Here is a 25,504-nt window from a genome sequence, read left to right as displayed (position 1 = left end):
TATTGAACAAAGCATGCATCACATTATGAAACTATTCTTTTTGACCTCTTGGAGTGAAAACATAGACCGAACTTGAAGCCACGCATGATCTGCCTCCGATATCTCGCACAACGCACACGCGCCCTCATCTGGTTCTCCTATCATCTACACGCGGTCGCGCGCGCTAAAGGGTAACGCAGCCTGTCTCGTGAAACTTTCGAACACGCCCTATAAACTTAAAAAAAAATATATATATTCATTAATTATTACCATTTGACAGTAGCTCAGTAACGCCGCCAAATGTAGCGAAGTAAAAGTACAGTTTTTTCACTAGAAATGTACTTGAGTAAGAGTAAAAAGTACCCATCCTTAAATTTACTCTAAAAGTACTAGTTACACAAAAAATGTACTCAAGTAAATGTAACGAAGTAAATGTAATTCGTTACTACCCACCTCTGACTGGCACTTAGAAAAGGCACCAGTTTTACAAAAACCTCTGCAAGAAGCTCATTTTTGGGCCTATTGGCCTCAAACGTGAAACATAACTTCTTTAGACTTGTGACTTTGGCATCATTGCATTTTTAGATTTCACAAACATTTATCATTAAGATTTTTAGTATTAAAAAAATGTATTACAGTTTACTTCAACCTCTCTAACTTTTTTAATTTTTAACTTGAAATAATTTTGAAACCTGGAAAATGAAGCTCAAAGTGTTGCTTATACTTTAAATGGTTTAGTAAAAACAACCCTTTTAGTGAAAGTAGATTTTTCCATGGTTTGGGCCAGAGTGGGGGTGCTTTTCAAGAGGTTAAACTAGCGAAAGTGGATTCAGACACGCCTTAAATGCACTTGCGCTGTGCACTTTGGACCATGCGCTTAGATCCTTAAAATACGGCCCTCTATGTTAGCCAATATTGAGCAGAATCATTCAAATGTAATTTAATGTTGTAAATATGTATTTTTCAGCTGACAACAATATTCTTTCACACAGATTTATTTTGCCGTTTTTACTGCTGGTTCAGAAACCCATAACTCCTAGTCTGATGGCGTGAACAGTTTCGAGTTGAGCGTCACATGTTGTCATCTTGAAATAATGGTATTTCTAATACAGCAAAGCCAAAAGATTTAGCCTTAACACTGTTAAGGTCTGTCAGTGGAGGGTAATTTGGACCAAATGTCTTTATTTTGTGTAGCTTATAGCTTTTGACAAAAGTATATTTTCTATTAATTAAAAAAAGCCCATCGATTTTTTTGTAGCTGACGCAACTGAAGCCATGACTTTCCCATTAGCCACTGAAAAAGGGACAAAGTAGCAGGCTGACAGGTTTATTTGGTATGCGAGGGGTCGCCGGTGATTGGGTTACCATGAGAGGGGGCGTTAGGGCATTCTGGGGTGACTTTGTTTTGCCCCCTCGGCCACACACTGCCCAGAGGCCATCTGCAGTCTGAGCTAAGCTTCTGTAATACCACATTTGGCAAGCGCCCTCCCTTAAGATTCACGAATGGAGCGGCAATGCTGCTGGCTAGCTCACAAACTGGAGGTCATTCAAAATCACTGAATCATATGTATGTGTGTTCGGACGAGCTGTCCAGCCTGATCCTGAGTTGGAAACCTGACAGCAGTATGACCAGCAAGATGACCATGTGATGTGGTGATTATTCAAAGCCTTTCAGCCACGGTTTTTGTCAGATGTTGGCCATTTCTTATGCCATACTTAATTTCTGTTCTGATCCAGGATAAAGTGAGCGTGTGTCTTGAATCTTTAGGTCAAATGTTTTGCTAAACTCTTGGTTTTCTGTTTTCAGGTCGTGTTCATTGGAAACCCGTCCCTAAACCGCTGCGGGGTCCTTCCTCCTCACCCAACCTTTCCGGACTCATCCGCCGTTCCATGTCCTGTCCGCGCTCCATATCCTCTCTTACTGCGCAATCACCCACCAACGAGACCAGACGGCCAAAAACAGCTACTCATATGGCTAATGCTCCAACTGCAGCCTCTCAAACAGCACCCACTACGACGCCGATGACCGCATTGCGAGCACACGCAGCGTCTCGTTCCCAGTCGCTCAGTCGCAACAGTTCTGCAAACAGAGTTCCACATAGCAGCAGTTTGGGTGCCATTCACCCCAACACGGCAAGTGTCTCTTTAATATGGCATACTAGCATGCTACTTTATTGCAGTATGTGTACTGTGTGCACTGTGCAGCTGTCTATATGCTTGGCATGCACAGATTGACTTGTGCACACAATGTGGTGTAGAATACACCAGAAACGTATCAGAGTAAAACTCAAAACTAACAATGTCATATTTGACCCAAAATAAAAAAGAAATACGAAAATCTGTTTCTCTTAAAGTCCCCCTATGGTGAACATCAAGTTCGTCATGTTGCTTATATGTTCATGTGGTGTTTTTTAATATGCAAATTAAAGATTTTTTTCTTTAAAGGGGTGGTCTAATGCTATTTCATGCATTCTGACTTATTAAAACAGTTTAAGAGTTGTAGTCCTCATGCTAAACATAAGCAAAGGGTCAAAAAAGCAGTTGAGCTTGTAACAGAGGATTTCTGAGCCAAACTCACGCCTCCTTTTTCCTACAAGTTTCGGAAAGTGTTTTTCGAATGGGGGTATCCGTTACGACTGATTGACCCCATATTCCTTCTATGGGAATTTACCCCCAGAAAAGCATGCCTGCCCTGCACGTCACGCGCATTAGCATTGGTCCGTCGAGTAGAAGTCACCGGTATCACTGCACAGCACGCGACAACTTTGTTTTAGGAAGATAGTTTGTCAAAAGAAGTGTGTTTTTGGATGGAAGGAGAAGAAAACCTTATTTAGCTTTTCCTGTCTTAAGACAACAGTCAATGCAGTTTGTTTTTCCCGGACGTAATTGCAAATGAGTTTGTTCCCTGGTTGCATTTCGGAGAGGACTGCTTTACAAACAAGGCTCAGTTTGATTTTCCATTTGATTTTCCAACTGAAAAGCGTTCAAAACTTTCAAAGACCCCGTTTAGGAGTCACAACCACAGGCCTACACTCTAAAAAAAATCCGTAAAAAAACGGACAAAGTACTGTGTAAATATGAAGGAATTTTCCGTATTTATGTTTTACAGGCATTTATCCGTTTTTTAAAAAAAATACATGTTGCATTATGGGTGCAACAACTCCTGCTGCAATCTTTCACTTTTGCCTCTCTATCACCATCTCTGTTTGAAACCTAAAATTACAACTTGCTTGCAGAGTTCTTTACTAACATGGATGATGTTTAACTTCTAAACAAATGCTGTCAGAACAAGATACAAGTGTTCAACTATTCCAGCATCCACACATGTGATTTAGTAGACAAATCTTCTTTCTGACGTGACGTGTAAGTCAAATGGATATTTACCACAACATTTATCAAATTAAATCTACAGTTTGTGTTTGTTTTGGATTCTTTTGAAGTCACCACTATGGTGATTAGTGTTCCCTTTAGTTAGGCTTTTGTCCCTTGACCTTCACAGAACTGACTCTGCTCTTTTAGCATTGCAACAGTGTTTTTGCTTATAGCAATTACAACTTGTTTGTTGCTTGAGTAAGGGGAGGTGTCTATATTGTCATCTAAGCTTGGTAATTTTTATGTTATGCTGCCTAGCATTTAAATATGAAATGATAAAATAAGAAGAAATAACTGAAATGTATAAGAGTGACACTCTATGCTGATCTAATAAGACACTGTATTGAATAAGATTGCTGCAAATGTGTCAGCTGTGGTTTTTGCTTCAGAGACATCAACACTTTGGATACAAATCTCAACAATGGTGAGAGTAAATGTTAAGAAAGAGATTTCCACAATCCTGGTACCCGGCATGCATTGCGGCATGAAGCTTTGTTGTTGATTGTCACCATTGTTGCGTTTCATAGGCAGATTGAAGTGTCCCTAAAGGCTACGGAAAAGTTCTGTAAATCTACGGACAGTGTTCCAAAAATCTACAGAATGTTTTGTTTTTGAATAAACAGAGATATCTGTAAACATAACGGAAAAGGTGCCGGTAATTTTCTGCCAGGACATTATCCGTTTATTTACGGATTATTTTTTTAGAGTGTAAGTAAACAAAATTTCACATGTTTTGTTTGCAGTCGCAAATACGTGCATGTAATGTAAACAACAGCAAACATTTTTCGCCTCAGTTGGCATTGTACTGCATTTACAACATTTACACCTTTTAAAATGGGCAAATGCAGTAAAAAAACGGATTACGTTGCTTTTTTATTACAATAGTGGATAAACAAATAAGGATTAATTACCAGAGACGTCCTTCTGAAAAGGTTGCTGCTGTAGTTCCTGTTCGTCCAGTACTGACTCAGTATCCAATTCTGGATATGTATAATGTAAGGCTGGTTATTTAAAAAAAAGTTTTTAAAGTTTGATTTCCATCTATGTTGGCTGTGAATCCAAAAGTAGTATTCAAAGCTGCCCATACTCATAACTCTTCAGCTCCGCCCACCGCATGCCATAAAGTGTTCAACTGTTTCCGCCAAAAATCGGATATATTTACGAATCTGCATATACAGAATGAAACAAGGGTGCAGAATTAAATTCCAGCTATTTTAAGTATTTTAAGTTAAATGAAGCAGGTATAAATGTCATTTTGATTATAAAAATGATGAGTTTTGAGGGATAAAATTATCAACCACAGAGGGATTTTAACTCTTTCCCCGCCAGCGTTTTTTTAAGATTTTCACAAAAGTTTAATGCGTTCCAGAAAATGTTCTTCTTTAAATTTATAAACATACAATATATCAAAATAACAGAACAGACCCTTTGCTTAAAAAAAAAAACTCTTTTTATCACCTCTCAAATATTGGTAGTGTCAGGAATTCGGAATGGACAGAACTGGGTGTGCCTCAAGTCTTGAAAAGTGAAGCTCTTTGATCGCCCCCTGGTTGCTGGCTGCAGTACAAGTCATAACCCTGCCCTCTCCATTCAAACAAATGGGACTCTGCTCTAAATAAAAAAATTATTTACACTTCCAATAAAGGTTTTCGAAAGAAAGTTTTAGTACTTTTAAGTAGTTGTTATCACATTGATATATGTTCAAGTGTTCATTTTTGTGATAACTTTCCTTTTTAGCTTGTTATTTGATGCTATAGAAACGGGGCGTGTCGTTTAGATTGGCGTGGTTTAATTGGTTGCGCAAGCGTTTGGGCGGAAGTTTGATACCGCGGCTCCGCCTCTGGCTCCACGGACGATTCCTTCTGCGCATGCCCTGGCTCCAAACTGACGTTTTTACGTAACATGGCGGCGACCGTGGACGGACATTTTTGGCTTCAATTCCTTACAATGGAGGGAGGCGACGTCGCGTCGTCCATCTTTTTTTACAGTCTATGGACAGAACCCAGATGCAGACAGCAGGTAACTCAAACAGGTTTATTTAATAAAACAGAAAACAAAAACCCATGAGGGGGTAAACAAAGCAATAACAGACAGACTTACAGGGTAACTAAACTAGACAAGATAGACTTGAATAAACTAACAGACTAGATAACTTTGACTTGACTTAGACTTGCTATTAAACACTCACGTGGAACAAACACCATGTAAACAGACGATCGAGCACAGGACAGCAAACAAAAGGGCATTAAATAGGGGAGCAAATCAAGAGGGGAACAGGTGACCATAATTAAACAATAAAGGCAGGAGAACACAAGGGAGCGGGGTAAAAGTGACGAGACACTGGAAACACGTGGCAAGATACAAACAATATATAGCCACGTGGACCCACACAGAACATTGTACTGTCAGGACCCTGCCATATAGAACTAGACCTAATTACCAAACAAGGGTCTGGCAGGATCCTGACAGGTAGGTCTCTTAAAAAATACTAAATTTTGAGCAAAAAGCTGAGATAATTTATGTGAAGGACTTCTGTTAGAGATCAGATTCAAAGCGATCATTAAAGCATACACAGACTTTGAACTGTTTGTCCTAAGGGAATATTTCCGTGTTTTGTAAGAGCGCCACCTGGTGGATAAGAGAAAAAATACTGATGGACGGAAAAACTCGTCATTGGCAGGGAAGCGTTTTCTCTTATTTGACGAGTTATCTCGCCAATTGCGGGGAATGAGTTAAAGAGCATGTTAATTTTATAGGACTTTAAAGGATTTCACTTTAACTGCAACATACTTGCAAACATCCCATTTTAATAGGATGTGGTTTGGATCAGGTATGCATTATACACAACATGTCATACAGTAGTAACTGATTCTTACCATAGTCTTGCTCACACATGCATGCATATCTACTGATATACTGAAGATCTGGGAACGCTTCTCCTGTAAAAATGACAAATATCATTTTTATTTTCCCATCGTTCTTCCCAGTCAATTCAATCCATCAAACAATAAAGACAGCACACACACGCTATCACAATCGCAATCGTTTCCTATTCAACACCCTAATATCTGCTCTTTTAGTCTGAGTCTCTTTCGGCACACCTCAGAGAGGGAAATCAGTCATACTGCTGAAAAAATTCAGAATATGAGGCAAAATTAGCTCTTTATTTATGAGCACATTCATCTTATAAATACCGCTGTTCCTCTTTGTTTAAACTCTCATTAAGGTTATTAATCAGAGAAAAAAAAACAATACACACTGCTGCTATGTTTTATGCTGTTTAATAAGACTTTAGATTGAGTTTAGAAAGACGGCTACTAAAGATGTACGTGCTCCGTTCAGCTGGATTGAATAGGGTGGCGTGATCATCACATTTATGTGGTTTAGCCAACTCTTTATGAAATTAATCTCATAATGTCCAGGTATCATCACACCCCCCAAAATAAAATTCTACTTTGAATAAAGATATTTTATGTTACAGTAATAATAAATAGTTTGTTTGTTTGTTGTTATTTAATATTTTTGCATTATAGGTTGTAAAACAGATTAAAAAAACACAAAACCCAAAGGTGTTCCTCTAGCTCAGTTGGTAGGGCATTGCATTAGCAGCACAAAATGTCACACAAACATAAAACTGTATACCTTGTAATGCACTGTAAGTTGCTTTAGATAAAGGTGTCTGCGTGAAATGCATGAAAGTAAAAAAGGCAATTTATTGTATTTTTGGTGTAAAATTTGACCAACACATGTTCTTTCAAATTTTAACGAGAACAGACTTGGTAATATGGTTATGGTTGGAGTCTGATTAAATTGTATATATTCTGCATTATAAAGATTCTGCTCCTTTAATGAAGCTTCATTTCAGAAACTAGACATCTTGCTGGGAGCAAAGTCTCACAGCAAGACTCGCAGAGATGAAACAAAGCTGATGACTGTGGAGAAAGTCGCCGCTCTCTAATTCATCTTTATTGTACCCTGTACGTGAACAGGGGGAGATCCCGCTGAGTAAAGAGCGGGAAGCGGAGCTGATGCAGCAGACCTTGGCGGCGCTCGGAGAGATGAGGATTCGTTACCCGGGGAAGAGCGAAGAGGAGGCAGAGGCCGTGCTGGACGAGGTGAGATGTGCCACTGAGACAAAGGGCGAATGCTCCGTTCCTCTCGTTCCCTAAACTCATTTGAAGTCGACCGAATCCAGAGCCGTTCTCAGAGTCTCTTGTTGTATGTAGACTCATTAGCCGTCCACCTGTATGGTTAATGAGAGCCATTAGCTGTCCGCGCAGAACACAGCTGGCCGACGGCACCTGTTTAAGACATTTCTCAGTATGATCAGCCCAATGGATCTGAGATACATGAACGTTCACGTAAAAACTTTTAATGGGGGAAGCATAAATAAACATGTGCAGGTGAAATTTAAATAAAGAGAAATACTGTATTTTGGCACGGTTGCCTGTGAAAGCTTGTAATATTATGCATCGTCTAATTTACGGTTTAAGGAGTTAATGATGATATATACAAGAAAGATAAATGCTTATGAACATATTGACGCCTTCATCACACACTCACATGGCCATACTTACATTTTATTGACATGTATCAGAAGGTATTCACGGGTACTGTACCAGCGGGACTCAACAATGAGAGCGAGAATATATTATTGATAATGTAAAATGATGTTCAAAGATTCAAATCCTTGTTAAACTTGTTAAAAAATGTATACAGTGGGGAGAGAGCATGTGTGAATGCAGTGTTATCATTCAAGGTCTTTTTCAATAGAATGGGAATGAAGGAGAAAAGTACAAGACAGATTAGTTGGACAAACAGATGCTTTCTAAATAGTATCTAAAAATCCTAAATGGTGCAGAATAGTTTTTTTTTTTATTATTCTAATATGTTCTCTTACAGATTGAATTTAGATTCGGAATTGGGTGGGTGGATTTTGCTTAAGGCCAATTTTTTAACAGATAAATTACTGTCTAATTAAAGTGTTTCTAAACCGGTGACCTTAACAAATTTCCAAGGGGCCTCAATATGACTTAAAATTATTTAATACAAGACCAAACAAGCATTTAAATAGGCTAAACCAGCAGTTCCCAACTCTTGTCCTCAGGGCCTCCCTTCCAGAATGTTTTAGATGTCTCCTTAAAGGATAACTCCACTTTCTTAAAAAAAAAATAAATCCAGATAATTTACTCACTCCCATGTCCTCCAAAATGTCGATGTCTTCCTTTGTTTAGTCGAGAAGTAATTAAGCTAGCGCGACCTCACGTCATTGCGTCATATCGTCGAAAGGTCACCCATGGCGTATGCGAAACTACCGCCCCAGTGTTTACAAGTGTGAAAAAAAAGGACCGTTCCGAGGTTGTTGTATGTGAAATGAAATGAATTAATATCCTGGTGTTAGTTTATTGTTTAACATATTGTTTATTGTTTCACATATGTTTATTGTGACCTTTTGACGTCAGGACGTACGATGTGAGGTCGCGCTAGCGCTTCACACGTCTAGTGCAAGATAGTGTTGGGCGATCTGCCCCATTTTGATATCGTCCTATCGTCAGCCTGTGAGATCGGCGATACACGATAGTATCAGGGGGCGGGCCAGTAGTTTACTCATTTATTTATTTGTTCATTTTTTATTCATTATGACAAGTCACTTGATTGGTGGACCAAAAAGAACAAGAGCAACACCATCATAACCGCAACCTTCTTTAAACTGATGCCATTAATCCTAGCGTGTCAATAAAGCCCATGTGATGATTACTAAATGACAGTAAAACATGCACCTGCACACACACGAGCGCTAAAATACAAACAATTCAATGCGTTTGTTTAGTGCTGTTGCAGAAAGCTACACGAGTCAAGCATTGGTGCTCTCAGAGGTGCCTTTTTAAACACATCAGTCCAGCGGAACGCGATCATATTTTAAACACAATCATATTTTAAACACGAGGGATGTATTGCTACAACTCCTTGAAATGCATATCATACTACCAAGTGATCTGACTTCGGACAGAGCGCAGCTCTCTGCAGGTATGCGAGAGTGAGAGAGGCGCCAATATGCAGCTGGTTATATTTTAAACAAAAGGGATAGTTTGGGAACATAAGGATTACTACTTTAGTTTATGTTTAGACTTCAGACAGATGCGAGAGCGCGTGCATGTGAGACAGAGAGAAGCGCAGCTGCTCATGACGCGCTGGATTTAGTTGCTAGAAGGAGTCCAAGACGCGCGCATTAAGTGCAGGTACATGCAAGAAGGAATTCTCTCTTTACAAGCTCTCCGCGTAAAGTGAAGCCCACAAACCCTCATGCGAGGAAAAGCATGCAATGTGGATGTTAATGTAAAACTATGATGATGATAATAATAATCATCATAACCATTCGCCAACTATCGTCATGACTATCGCAATGAAAGCCTGCCATTAGCAATATGTCTGAAGATCTTTGATACACGATACTATCGTCTATCGGCACAACCCTAGTGCTAGACAAGAAGTTGTGGTTTAAAAACTTTTTTTAGTTTTCTTGCCGAAAATGACAGTTGTTTTGCTGGATAAGAGCCTTATGCCTCATTTGGGATTGTTTAGAGCCCTTTGAAACTGCATTGAAACTGTAAACTGTTGGGGTCCAATAAAGTCTATTTAAATGATAAAAAATCCTGAAATGTTTTTCACAAAAAAAAAAAAACTTAATATCTTCTCGACTGAACAAAGAAAGACATCAAAATTTTGGATGTCATTGTGGTAAGTAAATGATCTGGATTTTCTTTTTAAGAAAGTGATGTAATCCTTTAATAATCACATTAATAAGTAAATCAGGTGTTTTATATATGGAGACATCTAAAATGTTCTGGGAGGGGGTCCCGAGGGCTGGAGTTGGGAACCACTGGGCTAAACAATTAAAAATATCAATATAACGACTTTGTTGCTGTGTGTTCCCCATATCTTTCAGTGAGGTTGTTGGGAGGCGTTCCTAATTCTGGTTGTCCCAGTACGTTATAAACAAATGGGTAAACATCCAGTAGACATAGTTAGTAAGGGATCTTCAAATGTTGGACCGATAAACTGAATTATATCATGTAAACAATTAGAAATTAAATGTTAATCAATATTCATTCACCCTGTCTGACACTGTCCTTACAATAACAAAATGAATTCATCTGTTTCTTCAGATACTGAACAACTGGAAGTTCCATAAACCAAAAGTGGCGTCTTACTGGCTGGTGAAGTTAGACGCCACCAAACAGAGGAAGGTGAGTTGGCAAATGAAGTTCCTTAATGCCAAATTATCATTTGATCATGTCTTGAGTGACAAAGGCGTATGTTGGGTGTTTAAATGCTTATTGATCCTAAATAGAAAAGTAAGTGACATTTGTTTCTGCTTTTAATAAAACGCATGATGCAAGAAGTTGAAACCGTACTAACCCACTCAATTTCAGCACTGTTACAGTATTGAACGACAGGTGATGTCGGCAGGCTTCAGGTATTTTGAATCATAACAGTGGGGTGGGTGTGGTAGGGTGGGCTTGACAGACTGCTATAATGAGGAATCGTTTCGTTCCTCAAGCTGATTATCAGCTGAAGTCGAGGGATCAGTCAGAATAGAGTTAACGTCTCTCACACAGACGCCCATTAATTCAGCCATATTGTTGAAAGTCACATCACAGATGTCGAGCAGCAGAAGGAGGGTGGAGGGGAGCTCATGTCGTTACTCTTGTGCTGTTCTTACTTTGCAGTTTTGCTGTTCACAGTCTTTACCCTTCAAGTTGCATTGGAAAGTCTGATTCATTTTAGTAAATCAGTTCAGTTGGGCGTTTATTTCAGTTAATGGTTTATCGAATGCTGTCTCCATAACATTTTGCTATTTTGTTGCTAAACAAATATATAGTTTTTTAAGTTATACAAATTAGGATCACTCACTGTTTTATTGGGTGTACATTTATTTGCCTACACTATAAGTAATAGACAAAAGCAGCAACTTCACTAGACGTGTTGGGAACACTTTAGTTGAAGGGGTGTTCATGAGACTGGCACGACACCTTCATAATCATGACATGACACGTGCTATGAACATGAAGGAGATTTAATGCACGTTTATGACTGTTATTTGTTCAATTATGTCATTTTTATTCAAAGATGACATTGTTTGAGATGTCTTTGTTATGACAACTTGACATTAACCAATACATCATAACTTGTCATGACAACTTGACATTACCAAGACAACACAACCGACCACTTTTTACCAGTGATACAAATATAATTTGTAATTTAAATGTCATTAAGTTTTAATACTCTGTCAAATAGTTTTATAACAATGTCATGAATATTCTTCTTGACCTCAACTACAGTGATAAAAATATAATTTGTCATTAAAATGTAATTAAGTGTTAATATTCTGTCAAATAGTTTTATAACAATGTCATGAATATTTTTCTTGACCTCAACTACAGTGGTACAAATATAATTTGTAATTTAAATGTCATTAAGTGTTAATACTCAGTCAAATAGTTTTATAACAGCGTCATGAATATTCTTCTTGACCTCAACTACAGTGATACAAATATAATTTGTAATTTAAATGTCATTAAGTGTTAATACTCATTCAAATAGTTTTATAACAGCGTCAAGAATATTCTTCTTGACCTCAACTACAGTGATAAAAATATAATTTGTCATTAAAATGTAATTAAGTGTTAATATTCTGTCAAATAGTTTTATAACAATGTCATGAATATTTTTCTTGACCTCAACTACAGTGGAACAAATATAATTTGTAATTTAAATGTCATTAAGTGTTAATACTCGGTCAAAAAGTTTGAACATTTTAATGTAATGTTAAACCCTAAAGCTATGTAGTTTCTACAGTTTCATAATTATTTTGCTATGTCATGTTTATGACAGATTTATGACAAGTTATGACGTATTGGTTTATGTCAAGTTGTCATAACAAAGAATATCTTTGCATTAAAAATGACATAATTGAAAAAATGACACTTAATGACAGATGTCATAAATGTGCATAAAATCTCCTTCATGTTTATGACATGTCATGATTATGATGTCGTCATGTCAGTCTTATGAACACCCCTTGAAGTAAAGTGTTACAGGGTTGTTTTAAGGAGCGATATATGTTATGGTAACACTTGATTACTATGAACTATGATTGTATATGTTAACATTTGCAAATGCATTAGCTAACATGAAATATAAGTGTTTTTATCTTAGTTCATGTTAATTTCAGCATTGTACATCTTTTAAATAGTTAATGCACAATGAATTTAAAGTGAACGGTTGTGTTTGCATGAACTAACATTAACTATAAAAACTATATTGTTTATTGTTAGTTCATGTTAGCTATTAGCTAATGCATTTGCAAATACAAGCTTATTGTAAAGTGTACTGGTGTATTAGGTTATATACCCTGTTTAGTTTAAAACACAATGAGCTAAATAAGATCAAAAAGGTGTATGTTAGCATCGTGTATCATTATGTTGATAAAGAGTGTGGGAGTAGAGAGAATGTCTAAGAATTGATAGAGATTAGAGGCAAATATCTCCATTACTGAATTCATGCTGTCTGCGTTGTCATAAACTGCAAACAAAATGTGTCCTATTCACTTAAAGCCTCTGGGTGCTTCAAAAACATTGGCTTCTGTGTAATCACTCAAAACATCTTACAAGTCTGTATTGCCAGTAAGGATGTTCTCATGGGTGAGGTTGACCTTCAGCCTCCATGTTCCAGGTAAAAACGGGGCTGCTGGCAGTGTTTCAGCAGGGAAGCGGTCCTCCATAATCTACTGCAAACTCCCATTCATTCACCTCTATTCCCGACTGCAATAACTGGGATCCAATACATTTCTGATGAACAGAATGAAGTCTCACCCTACAATTTGTTCTCATTAAATCTGCAATCCATTTTTTCTTTGTTAAAACAAAATCTGTTGTGGAGCATTTTGTTTTACTATGAATCTTTTACAGTACTGCAGTAAAATAATTTCTGAATGTCATTTTGTGTTGATATTAAAATGTAAACAGCTCAGCTGAAAATTTCAACCACATTGTTCCACATTCATTGGAAGGTTTTGGACATCGTTCGTACCAACATCCGGCAGGTTCTGCAGAGGATCTGGAGCGAACCGGACGTGGACAGTCTTCGACTTAATCGCCTTCTCAACCGCGTCTTCAGCCGTCTACTCTGGAGCCATGGTCAGGGTCTGTGGAACTGCCTCTCCAGCTCTGGGTAAGTTTGTACGTGTTTGGCCCCTAAAGCAGAAGTTTGATCGTGAACAAACTACCTCTGTTTTGTGCTCGGTTGACCGAATTTTAAAAGCTTTGATATAGACTTTCGTTCCTTTTGAGAGTCACATTTAGAAATGAACAAGCTTGCTGCTATGATACTGTACACGTATACTTGCACATGCTGTGATTTTATCAGCTCTGAGAGCAAACAGCAGGGACCCCTTTTTATCGACCGCCCCTCTCCCTCTGCTCATCGCGGGGGCTTCTCAGGGACTTTGTATGGCCCACTCACTCTTGTAATTGCCAGAGAGTGAATGATGTTATATAGCCAGGTTCAGGCCATTTGGAGTTGATGAGAGCGAACGCAGCTCTGGGGGATTAGAGGGAGCGCCGGCGGCCCATGCTGCTTCTGTTTAATCAGGGTCTGATGTGTGAAGGTGGCCCGTGAGCCGTTAGCACGGGAAGGAGATCTCGGCGGGGAGACCGTTCTAGAGCCTCCCCGCCTGTAATGTACAATTCACATCCTCAGACGTTACATTTCATCATCTCAACAATCAAACAAATCTCCTCGCTGCGCCAGGACTTTGAAGAAACGAGACTCTCTACGCCAGTCAAATGAACGAAAGTCAAACCCCTTTACTTTTCCAGATGATTTGTTGCGGCGGCGCGTATTACAATAGAAGCTGGTAGAACATTTTCATTTTATGCTGTATGCTGTGCCACGGTATTGAAGTGCATGCGCAGCTGTCAGTAAGCTAGACAGTTTTAGGTTATTTACATATAAATGCAAAGAACTGGGCACATGCCAAACAGGTCAACTCGGGTTAGAACTTGAGATTAAGGGGTGTTTAGAGTTAGTGTTTTACTCCATTGATGTGTGTAATAGTTATATGTACACTGACTATTTTAATTGCATCCACATTTGGATTAAAACATACAGAAAAACTTTCATTGAAACTTTTAGCTTTTATTTTGTGGCCCTCTTGGCCGGACGCCGGATTTTACTACATTGGAAATCATCTAAACCGCCTATTTACTCCATTTTTAAAAAACTGGCGAAAAATTGATTGAGGGATTTACTGAAGATTTCTTTTTACAAAACTTGGGGCACTCTCTGCATATTGGAAAACAGTTCACTTTTGTATTCCCCCAATGTGTGCCCCAACATTTATATTTAATTCATTTGGGCATAAAATATATATTTACTAGGGCTGTCAAAATTAATGCATTAGTAACACGTTAAAGGTGCAATTTGTAAGATATTTGCAGTAAAATCTCCAAAAACCACTAGGCCAGTGTTATATATTTTGTCCAGCTGATTACTATCAATATCTGTAATGTTTTCAACTACTTGTAAATCATGAAAAAATTTCCATTCAAAACATTGACACGGGGCAGTGCAGTCTCCTGTCAATGACGTTAATATCCATGTGACCCTTTGTCACCGCCTTTACTGACGTAAACCACATGACAACAGTGGTCGAGCTCGAAAAAATAAAATGGCGGCCAAGGAAGCAGCTGGAGCACAAATTTAGTGAAAATAAACGTATATTTTCACTTTTTAAGCATTTTAATTGCATTTCTAGCGAGAAATTAGTATTGTAGTTTTCAAATATGTGATTAGTTATCACAAAGGCGCTCTCTGTTTATATTTCAAACACGCTGCCTTTGAAGTGCGTCAGAAAGCCTTTCTCTGAGCGGCCTTCAGGCCTCCGAAGCCGAAGTCATTTCCTCATGAGGCAGCGAGGCAACAAGTCCTCACTGCCTTGAGTTTTCGGACGCAGCGAGCCAGTGTTGTGGACAAATGCGGAACTATGCGATAGCGCCTGTCGGGCTACGCGCTTGCTTATGAACTTATGGATATCTCTGTACCGTCTGCCGCTGGTTGTGTCAGCTCCTGTAAGCGTACGGGCCAACCAAACGACCCAAGAAGAGTTTGGAACAAAACAAGGGAGGATCAATTTGTTGCATTATCTGGATGGAGAGAGCTTCACGACAACATTTAACTAGACCGATATTCTGATCCTGCTTGTGTTTTACGCGATGGGTGAGTTGTTTTGATTCGTAACCCTTTAAAAAACGTATGCTATTATATTGATCACAACATTAGTGTGTAGATTGTAATCAGCGCGTCTTCCCGCGGACGATATGCACATCACAGGTATTGTACAGCAATATAAATGGTCATTTTAAGACACTTCACAATAAGATTTGTACTGTCAATACATTATGTCAAAAATCATTGTAGATTGTAAGTTGAAAACTTAATTCTGTGCTGTGTTTACCATCGAATTTGCACTAATACTGTAATATCAATATGACTAACAATTTCGTTTTGAACATCACATATAAACTTAATGAAATAAACGATGTCATCAAACGCAACATTTATAAGACTTGATTACCTTACGTGATTTCTCGTTCGCGTCTGATTGATGGCCATCAGTGGTTGAGTTAAAGACTACAAATCCCATAATTCCATGCTGCTTCAGAGCGTCAGTAAACAACATCATTGTTATTGTTTGATCTGGCGCCATCTAGCGGCGAAAATAATACAAACTGCATCTTTAACGCGTAATTTGAACTCCACAAATTTTATTAACGTAACGTACAAAACATAATTTCTGTTTGAACCTTTATCTAGATAAATTGTGATGCAGCTTAGACAGTAAATGTGACCCTTGCTGTCTAAATAGGTTAACGGTCTTCATAAAAATAAATACATTAAGCCTCGTCTACTGATCCAGGTGCTCTAAATAGTTTAATAAAACGGCCTGTTCTGGTTCTTCATTCTGATTGGTTGAAACGCGCTCTAAGCCATGATAAAATACCCTGGTAAACCCACGGTTCAGACCGCATTACATAAGTATCACTGCGTTCTGATTTATGAAAATAAACACCACAGTCTTTAATCACATTTTAAATTTGTCTACAATTGCACAATTAAAGGCAATATCCAGATAAATGCCAATAAATATTGTTTAGTCAACTCGTCAATATAGAGAAAATGTTCCCTGGCAACTTTTTTTTTAGAAACACTGAATGGGAAAGAGTTAAGCATGGTTCCAAGCATGTTTGATCATCACTTCAACAGTTGCACAATATAAATGTTAATGTATAAATTAGATGAATGGTGATTTATAAAATAAACACCTCAGTCTTAAATCATATTTTCATTGTGTCTTTGTTGCGTCTGTGTTGGTTGGGAACTGCGCTCTGTTTCAGTCACACTTGATTCTGAGGAACTACTTTGTTTGGCGGAGACACATATTTGTACTAATATAATTACAACTAATTTTTACTAAATTTTTATTTTATGAAATCCTGCTATGCATATGAAGTTAACTGTTTTATAAAAGCAATAACCCCCGGGAAGCAGTGGGGTTACAGTGCATTTTATAACAGCTAAGGGGGTTTTAGGCACTCCGCTTCACGTTGTGCCTACAACCCCCCTTAGCAGTTATAAAATGCACTGGTAACCCACTACTTCTTGGGGCTTATTGCTTTAGTTGAACATTTAAAATGATCTTTTTGTACGATTTCTAAGAAATGTAGCCTACCGTACTAAATGCTTAACTTAACTAAGCGCATTTATGGTTGTCCATCCACTTGCACAGCTTAGATTTTGGTTTCGGTTTTCAAACATGCAGGAATGAGATAATAAAGTGCAGGACTTGTTTGTGTTAAAAGTATTACTTAGAAAGATAACATTTAGCATCTGATTGAAGTTAAAAGAGCTATTAAGAGCGACGAGACCTGAAAACTATCTTCCTTGTGATTTTAAGTTATTGGGTAATTTTGTTTTTGAACCTTAAGAAAATATTTTTCTAAAAATTTACTTTGCTGACTCTGTCAAGTTCAAACAGGTGTAGTTCTGCCATGTTTTGTTAGATTCTAACAAATCATGCATTGTTTGGAAGTTTTTTAATAGAAAATGTCAAAATATAAATACAGTAACTCGTTTTTGTAAATGTGCTCATTCCAACTCTTTTTGTCAGGACAGCTCACAAATGATGCAGCAGCAAACAGAAATGGAGAAAGAAAATGGTCTTCTGAAAGAAAAATTCATATACAAAACAATGACTGATGGTTTTGTCAAAAATGTAAATGGGGTGGTGTAAGTTAAATGCTCTGTGTAAAGAAAGAGAAAAAAACACAAGTTCCCATTACTTTTATCTTCTTTTTTCCATGCGTTTAATAGACAAACAAGTTATTTTAAAACATATCTACTATATTTAAAACATGCATATGTTGTTTATGCTCTATGTTGAGTATGTTTTCACTAAAAATAAACATAGATTTGTATGTTGTCCACACCCATGTTGATTAAAAGTATTAAAGAAAAGTGCTAAATTAAGGTACATTTAAAACAGATAAAAATGTGTGATAAATTTGCGATTAATCGCAAGTTAACTCATGACAATTATGTGATTATTTTAGATTAAATATTTTAAATATATTAAATATATCCATTGACCGCCATAATATATATATATATATATATATATATATATATATATATACATATATACACATGGGGTCAATAATTGTTCTCTTTATTTTGGTGGGTCCTGGTTATCTGTTTGCCTACTGATCCTTCTTTATTTTTGCTTTTTTTGGTACATATTAAAAAGTACAGTTGTGTTCTCAAATGTTTGAAACTCTGTTACATGGAAAAAAAGTTACTGAATTAACCAAAATAGCAAATGCTTCAAAGCTTCAATCTGTAACTTTTGGTTGAAAATAAGCATAAATCGGTTCTTGCCCTTGTTTTAGCTAGTCTCCCAACTTGGTTTTAGCTGGAGTATCAAGCTGGTCTAGCTGTGTTTTGGTCACTTTTTAAGCTGGTCTAGCTGGACTTAGCTTTTCAGGCTGGAAGACCAGCCTAAACCAGCTACTGCCACCTTAAACCAGCTAAAATCAGCTTATGCTGGTGTTAGCTTGATTTTTCAGTAGGGTGAAGTATGTAAAAAAATCTCCTTACTATTCCAAGTTTGCAATGGTAAGCTTATAATAATAATAATAATAAGGGTAGGATTTCACAAGAATTGGCAGTTTGACATCAACCTGTGTATAGATAAGCAACCTGAAATGTAATGTTTCAAACAAAGATGGTGATTGAGAGGGAAAAGTCACATATTGTAGCTTGAATACATCAACTATGCTACTGCGAATTTTCTTTCAAAAAACAATTTATGACATATACCGCAACTCTGAAATATTTGGTCATGCGGTTACTCTTAAACCAATAAAGATTTTGGTTATGGTGCCCACACAATACGCTGTAATATTAATGTGTGTGTATCTTCCCCCAGCAGGTCGTCGTGGGAGAGCGTGTTCAATAAGAGCAGCGAGGTGCTGTCCACACTGGAGCTCAGGTGCTGCCAGCGCGTCGTACAGCTGTGCAGAGACTGTCTGCTTGTGGTCTACAAGTTTGTGGCCGACTCCCGAAGTTCTCTCGGCGGACTCGGCCCAGACTGGGATGACACCAGGTACGCTATTGAACCGCCCACTGCCCATCCTGTGTCTATCTTGTATGAGGATGTTGCTAAAAGAAATGTGTATTAGTAATGCATTGAAAAAGAATAAAGAAAATAAAGAGGTGAATTGTTTTAAAGCTGTTAATCTTTTTAACACCAACAGTCTTTGAACTAAATGCTGTTTTAATTTTTCCTAAAGTCCTATATAATTCCTAAATGACGTAAATGCAACTACATAAACAGATTTCTACATTTATGTTGTTTATAAATCATCCAGAACCATTCAAACCTGTCTGCCCTAAATTTTGCACTTGGATCAAACCTTGCCCCCCACGTCTGCAGTATGTCCAGTCTGAGACCACCAACCTTTGCACACCTGCTTTCATTCACATTTCCGATCACGGTGTCCTGGATGGGTTGTGGCCTTAGAGAAGCCGGCCAATAATTTTCTGCCTCTTCTCCGCTCAGTGTCCCCGCCAACATCCGCTCTCTCCCATCACTCGGGTTCTCTAAGGACACGCCTCATTGCCGACTCAATGCTGGAACGGCCCTCGGGGATGTGTTATTTTTCAATGAGCCCGCGTCTGCGTCGCCTCGTTAGGAAAATGATGTCTGAGCATGTCGGAGTCTCAATGTGGCTTTCTTTCTCTATCCCCTCCTATTCTCCTTGTCTGGATCCGTCAGGTGACTGTCTTCTGTACAGTAGCCCAGATGTACTTCTTTATGACTTTAGAAAAGATGTTAGTCATTCTGAAATCAGATTTGGTCTTATTTACTTTCCTAACACACAGACTTGCATGGTCACAATGCATCGCTGCTGATGTCACAAATCCCTCTTACATTAAAATTTCTCCCCCTAACCACCTGTCGTGAGATTTGGCAATCCAATCATTTCCGGATAGATAAAGTCCCTCATTAGATATCCTGTTTTGCCTGGATTTGTCAGATTATGAAAAAAATTACTTGCATCATGAATGGTGTTGGAAAATATTTACAGTAAATATACACATTTTTTGTTATTTATTATAAAGTTACGTTATGTGTTGAGGACAATGTTTTTGCCGACATAATTATAAAAAGTTTTAACAAGTCGTAAAACTAATACCTGACCCTTGAGAAACGTAATATGAGATTTGCCGTACAGATTTGGTGAACTATCCGTCTCGCAAAGTTTTAACTGTGACGTGGCAGTTGGATGATAAAGTGAAGGCTTTAAACAAGCAAACAGAAGAGATATGTGCAGATCTCCGAGTGATTGTGTGTAATTAGTAAAGCACACACAGTTTCGAAGGTTAGACAGCTGGCGGTTCTCCGGGGGCTTTGCACTGGCAGGTTTTTCCAAGAACCGCTCAATGATCAAAAGCCAAAGACCTGGTGGAATCCTCACAGAGGTCCAATTAAACACTGCCTGCAGCCTGATTGGACCCTGAGTGATGGAGCTCTCTCTCACGGATGAAACTTCCTTACTGGGAATTCTTTAGAGCCGGAAAGACCCATCTTCTTATACGTTCATATTTGAATTTCATATTCCTTTGACATTTCCTTTTGTTGACCAAACTCAGCAGTCTGTAGTGAAAAATATGGTAATGAGGCACAACCCCAACCCAAAACCAATTCGTGAGATCTCACCTGTCTGGAGGAAGGAATCTGAGAATCGGGCCTTGTTTTTAGAGCTTTAATGAAAGGAATGCAAGAAAAGATCACACATGCGTGATGTGAAAGGTACGTTTGTCCGGATCATGGATCTAAGACATCGATATGCATTATTGCATGAAGATTTTTATTATCCATAACACTTAGGTAATAAAGGAAGCAAGCTGTCCTCTTTAATTATATCATGCTGGCGAGTGTAGTGAATGCACTGCAGGAACATGTCTGGCGTGGCGTTGTGTGGTATTGTAGTGTGTACTCAAGAAGATTCAAGGACGTTCTTCTTTAGAGATAATTTGATTCTTTCCATTTATCTTGGGTCTGCTTTCCTGCAGAAGGGCTTTTTGAAAAAAAAAAAAATTTCAGTTAGATAAGCATCAGTCCTTATATATATATATATATATATATGAAGAACTCAGATGCAAAACACACTGACATGTTTTCTTATAAATAAGCATTATTTAATCAGACTCTTAATGGATTCTGCCGACAAAATGGTATTTCTGAATGACCTGTGGCCGGAATTAAGCGGATGTGAAAAGTATTTGATGACATATGTGTTGATAGCATTATCAAATTTTTGATGGAGGTGGAGTTTAGAGGGATTTGCCTAAATGCTTACATGCATATAAACAGTTTGGTTCCAAAACGCAATGAATTCATTTTGAGTAATTTGACTAAAAATATGTTTTCTATACCAAAAAAAGTGACAAGATGAAAACCACTATTATCTGTTACAAACTTTCATATAGCATCTTTAGGTTATAAAAACATAAAAAATTCAAATCCATAATTTGATTTTCAAAGATTTATTATAAAAACTGATTCTTTTTCCCCCAAAATGCAATAAATCTATTGAATCAATATATAAATGTGCATTCATCTTTTCTATATTCATTTAGTTGACTAGTGGTATACACTGATCAAACATTAATGGCATTAATCAAAACACTTATTTTGTCATATTAACAACACTGTCATTGCTGCTGTCATTCTTGGGACGTCGTCACTGAATTTTTTTGACAGCGATCAGCTGTAAAATTTTTTGGTCCTGCTCGATTTTCGTTGACTATGAGTAAAATAATGGAAAGTTTTTCATAAGATCCTATGGGGTCAATGTGTTACATGACAGAAGCTTCATGCTGTTGTGTGAGAACAAACAACAGTCGGCATTTTCCAGTAGATTTCGTGTGGATTCAACGCACCACCATTGTTGTATACAATGTGTGGAATGGTGCGCTGTGATTTGTTGAGCAGATTTATTGCATTCTGCAGAGAAGGAGGACTGGCGTTTATTGCATTTTGGGGAAAAAGGGAGAAAAGATGACAAAACGGATATCGGATTTTGCGTAAAATGAAGAATTTACTTTTAAATACTGACCAGATACAATACTGATTTTGGCGGAACTATTTTTTTAAAAATGGCGTTTTGGAACCAAACTCTTACTGTATAAATATATTAAAGGAACAGTATGTAGGATTGTGGCTAAAACTGGTATTGCAATCACAAAACTTGTGGCTAAAACTGGTACTGCAATCACACAACTGGTGGCCAATACACAACATGACAACATCAACATCAGTTGAGGGCTGCAACTCCACTTTTTAAATGACAATATCCTGGCCAGACCACTGTTGTCAGTGATATAAGTATTTGAAATGAAAATGATTTCTTAATGTCTAGTGACATATCAGGGCCATTTTATGATTAATTGATATACATTTCTTACATACTGTTGCTTTAACATTTTTTAAATGTCTGTATTAAAATTAATATGCACATTTTCTGAGGGGTATAAGGAGAAATATATGAAGGATGTTCACAGAGGTAATTATGAAAAGACCTAGAAAATAAAAGTTAGTAATTGTGAATACTATTTTTTTATATTTTTCTCAATAATAAAATGTTTATAATTAAACTAAATAAACATTTGTATCAAAATTATACATCTTATCCTGCATTTTGTTGTGCTTGCTTTACAGTTTAAACTGTTTACCAGCAAACACTTGCATTCCAAGTTGGATGTTAAAATTATGCTGAACAAATCTGTTACTGTTTGGCAGTGTTCATTGAAATTTGTCCGATCAATGTGAATTAGCCTCTAGATTTATTTAATCTAACTGATGTTGAAAATGTAATAATAGCAAAACATATGATGATAATATGAAAATAAAAGTTACATTTCTTACAATTTAGCACATTTTTAAGTACAATTTTAAAGCTCCCTTTCAGCATTTCAGACATTATTTGACATTTACCCAGATTTTCAAAAAGATTTTACCAATTTAAATCAACTATGTTTCCGTGCAACATGTTGCTACTGTGACGTTATGTATTTAATTAACTGTGAATTGCCTTGTTTCAAACTAAATTCTAATTAGTTCATTCTCTTTGCATACAATGCGAGTAGTCAGCTGTCTCCGATGGTTACCCTCCCTGTCTTGTTTCAGAGAGTAATTATCTTACCTGTTATCCTATCTCGGACATCCTGCATATTAAACAAGTTAAAACAAATCACATTCAGCCACTTGTGTCAGTCATTGTGTTAAAAAAGAACCGTTTAGACACACGGGTCAGAGTGTCGGTTTGAAGCTGTGAACTCTTTAAGCGACCTTTGTGCCTCTGATCCTGCCTTTGAGTCTGCTGTGCAACCTCCATTTCTCTGTCGTTTCTCTCCGTCTCCTCAGGTACCTGCTGCCAGTCACCTCCCAGTTTATCATCAAGTGCCCGTCCTCCAGTTTTGGCCGCTCCTCGTCCACGTCACGTGCCCGCGGCGTCTTTACTGCACGAATGGGACACTTTTGATGCCAACTGGACTCCACATACAGTATGCTGGGTAGAAGACATCTAGACCTTTCTTAGAAAGGCATTACGCCTGGGACCTCTACAAACTCCAGCAGCATATCGAACCTCGCTTGCGTTGTTTATGCGTCGGATGCAGATGATCTCATTCGCTGTAAAAAATCCGCTGCACTGCTGTCTCCCTTCGGATGCTTTTAAAGATGATGAACATTATGGATTTAATTTCGATACTGTACAGTTATTCCATGCATTACGGTGAATGTTACGGCCTCATCAATTTGACAAAGATCATGTTTATGTTTTTATGTGTTTTTTTTTTTTGTTTTGTTTTTATCATGATGTTATATTAATGCTGTTTTACTAAATTATTTTATTATTTAATGCACAACATGTCACTTTTTTAATATTCACTTCATATTTTTGTTTAGTTCTTCCCAGAGTCAAAATCACAAACGTTCACACAGGATGCGTCTGGCGTTTAAAAAAAAAAAACATGAAAATTAATTGCTCTTAAAACAGTGTTTCCAAAAGATTGTTTTTCACCCCAGCAGCAAAAATTATATTTAAAAAAAATATTGTATAAGTGATTTATTAAATAATAAAAGTACTATTACAATAAAAGTGTGAAATTGTGTTGCAGACATTTATCTGCTACTACACATATGAACAATTAGTTTATTTCATGAATTTTACAAACTAATGGCTTCTTGACTAGTTAGCAAATGAGTCCAGAGACCAACAATAAAAATATGTCCAAGCAGACGCCTTAACGCCTCCTGTGTGAAAGCCGAAGAATGGTGCAGAAATGGTCAAGGTTAAAAGTTTCATGCTTTAAGTTCTGGTTAAATCTACAGTAGGGGGTTGTGGGTAGTATAGAGTTAGAAAATTAAATAATGCGTACTATTTGAATGCTTTATGAATGCTTTGTTGAACTAGACTAGTTGCCTGTTTTTAACTTACAGCTGAGATCACCTTTCAACTTAAAGGACGTAAATCTTCTTTGCATAACTATGTGAGCCATATTGTGTAGATGCAAATATTAACCTCAACGTCGGACCTGTCTGATGTGTGTCCTTGTAGAGACTATGAATGGGACCTTCAGTACTGCTTTGGGTAGTGTGTACAACAAACTGTCCGTGAGCTGGGAAACTTGGATGGCTTCATCTTGAAAATACTTGAATTCATTTATGCTATTTATTTCATTAAAAATGTCTGCGTTTACATTATTATATCAAATTTTAAGTTTTGGTAACTGATTTAACTATGGCATTACCGATGTATCAGTGATTTTATGAATGAGATAACCTTTTATGAAAGTACTGTAATTTGCGCTAATTGCCAAGCTTTGCTTTGGACCTAATTAGAATGAATGTTTATGTACTGTAGTGTTTGAGTTAAAGTGACTTGGATGTGCCAGCTCAAACCATGCTGTGCCAACACAACTCACACAACCAGCAGTTTGTGTTAACTAGGTGGGCAATTGAGAAGGATGGTCCGCAATATTTATGATTCAGTACGTTCATGGAATTCCTTTTTAGAAATGAGGTTTTCTTGGCTGCTGGGTTTTCTTTTGGTTAGTAATGAAATTACAGTCACAGTGTTCTAAAAGCCAACTTTTCAAGTCCTTCTTATAATGATCATTAAATGGGCCATTTCAGGCCATTTCATCCAAGTTACCATTATGCCACAATGCCAAATATCATTTTTGCCTAGATTTTCATTCAGGATAATGGGTTTAATAGCAATAAACGGCTTAAAACATCCTCATAGGCTCAAGACTTGTATCTGAGATAGTGTCTGACCTTTTTGACTTCCATATATTTTGTCTCCTGAGGGTGTCCTAACATAAGGTACCGATATAAACCACAGCCTGTTTCTGAACTGACACTACATGCATTCCACATGGTCCTGTGTGAGTTTCCAGAGCGTAACCTTGTCATGTTTTGATCTAACCTGAGGTCATTCCTTAGAACTAAAATCTACAC

At 37.5% G+C, this 25,504-nt stretch overlaps 1 protein-coding gene across 1 annotated transcript in view; it reads left to right on the top strand.

The window, feature by feature from the left end:
• ttll7 (tubulin tyrosine ligase-like family, member 7) overlaps nt 1-25,281 on the top strand; it is a 129,359-nt gene extending 104,078 nt beyond the window's left edge. The window contains exons 16-21 of the mRNA XM_065241906.2: nt 1,787-2,112; nt 7,341-7,466; nt 10,518-10,598; nt 13,427-13,587; nt 18,902-19,078; nt 23,405-25,281. Coding sequence (XP_065097978.1) covers nt 1,787-2,112; nt 7,341-7,466; nt 10,518-10,598; nt 13,427-13,587; nt 18,902-19,078; nt 23,405-23,522 — 989 coding nt within the window. The 3' untranslated portion in view covers nt 23,523-25,281. The remainder of the gene's footprint in view (nt 1-1,786; nt 2,113-7,340; nt 7,467-10,517; nt 10,599-13,426; nt 13,588-18,901; nt 19,079-23,404) is intronic.
• Nucleotides 25,282-25,504: the final 223 nt, after the last annotated feature.

The sequence above is a fragment of the Paramisgurnus dabryanus genome, chromosome 14, assembly GCF_030506205.2.
Source record: "Paramisgurnus dabryanus chromosome 14, PD_genome_1.1, whole genome shotgun sequence".
Classification (NCBI taxonomy): Eukaryota; Metazoa; Chordata; class Actinopteri; order Cypriniformes; family Cobitidae; genus Paramisgurnus; species Paramisgurnus dabryanus.
This window is presented reverse-complemented; position numbering and strand designations above follow the sequence as displayed.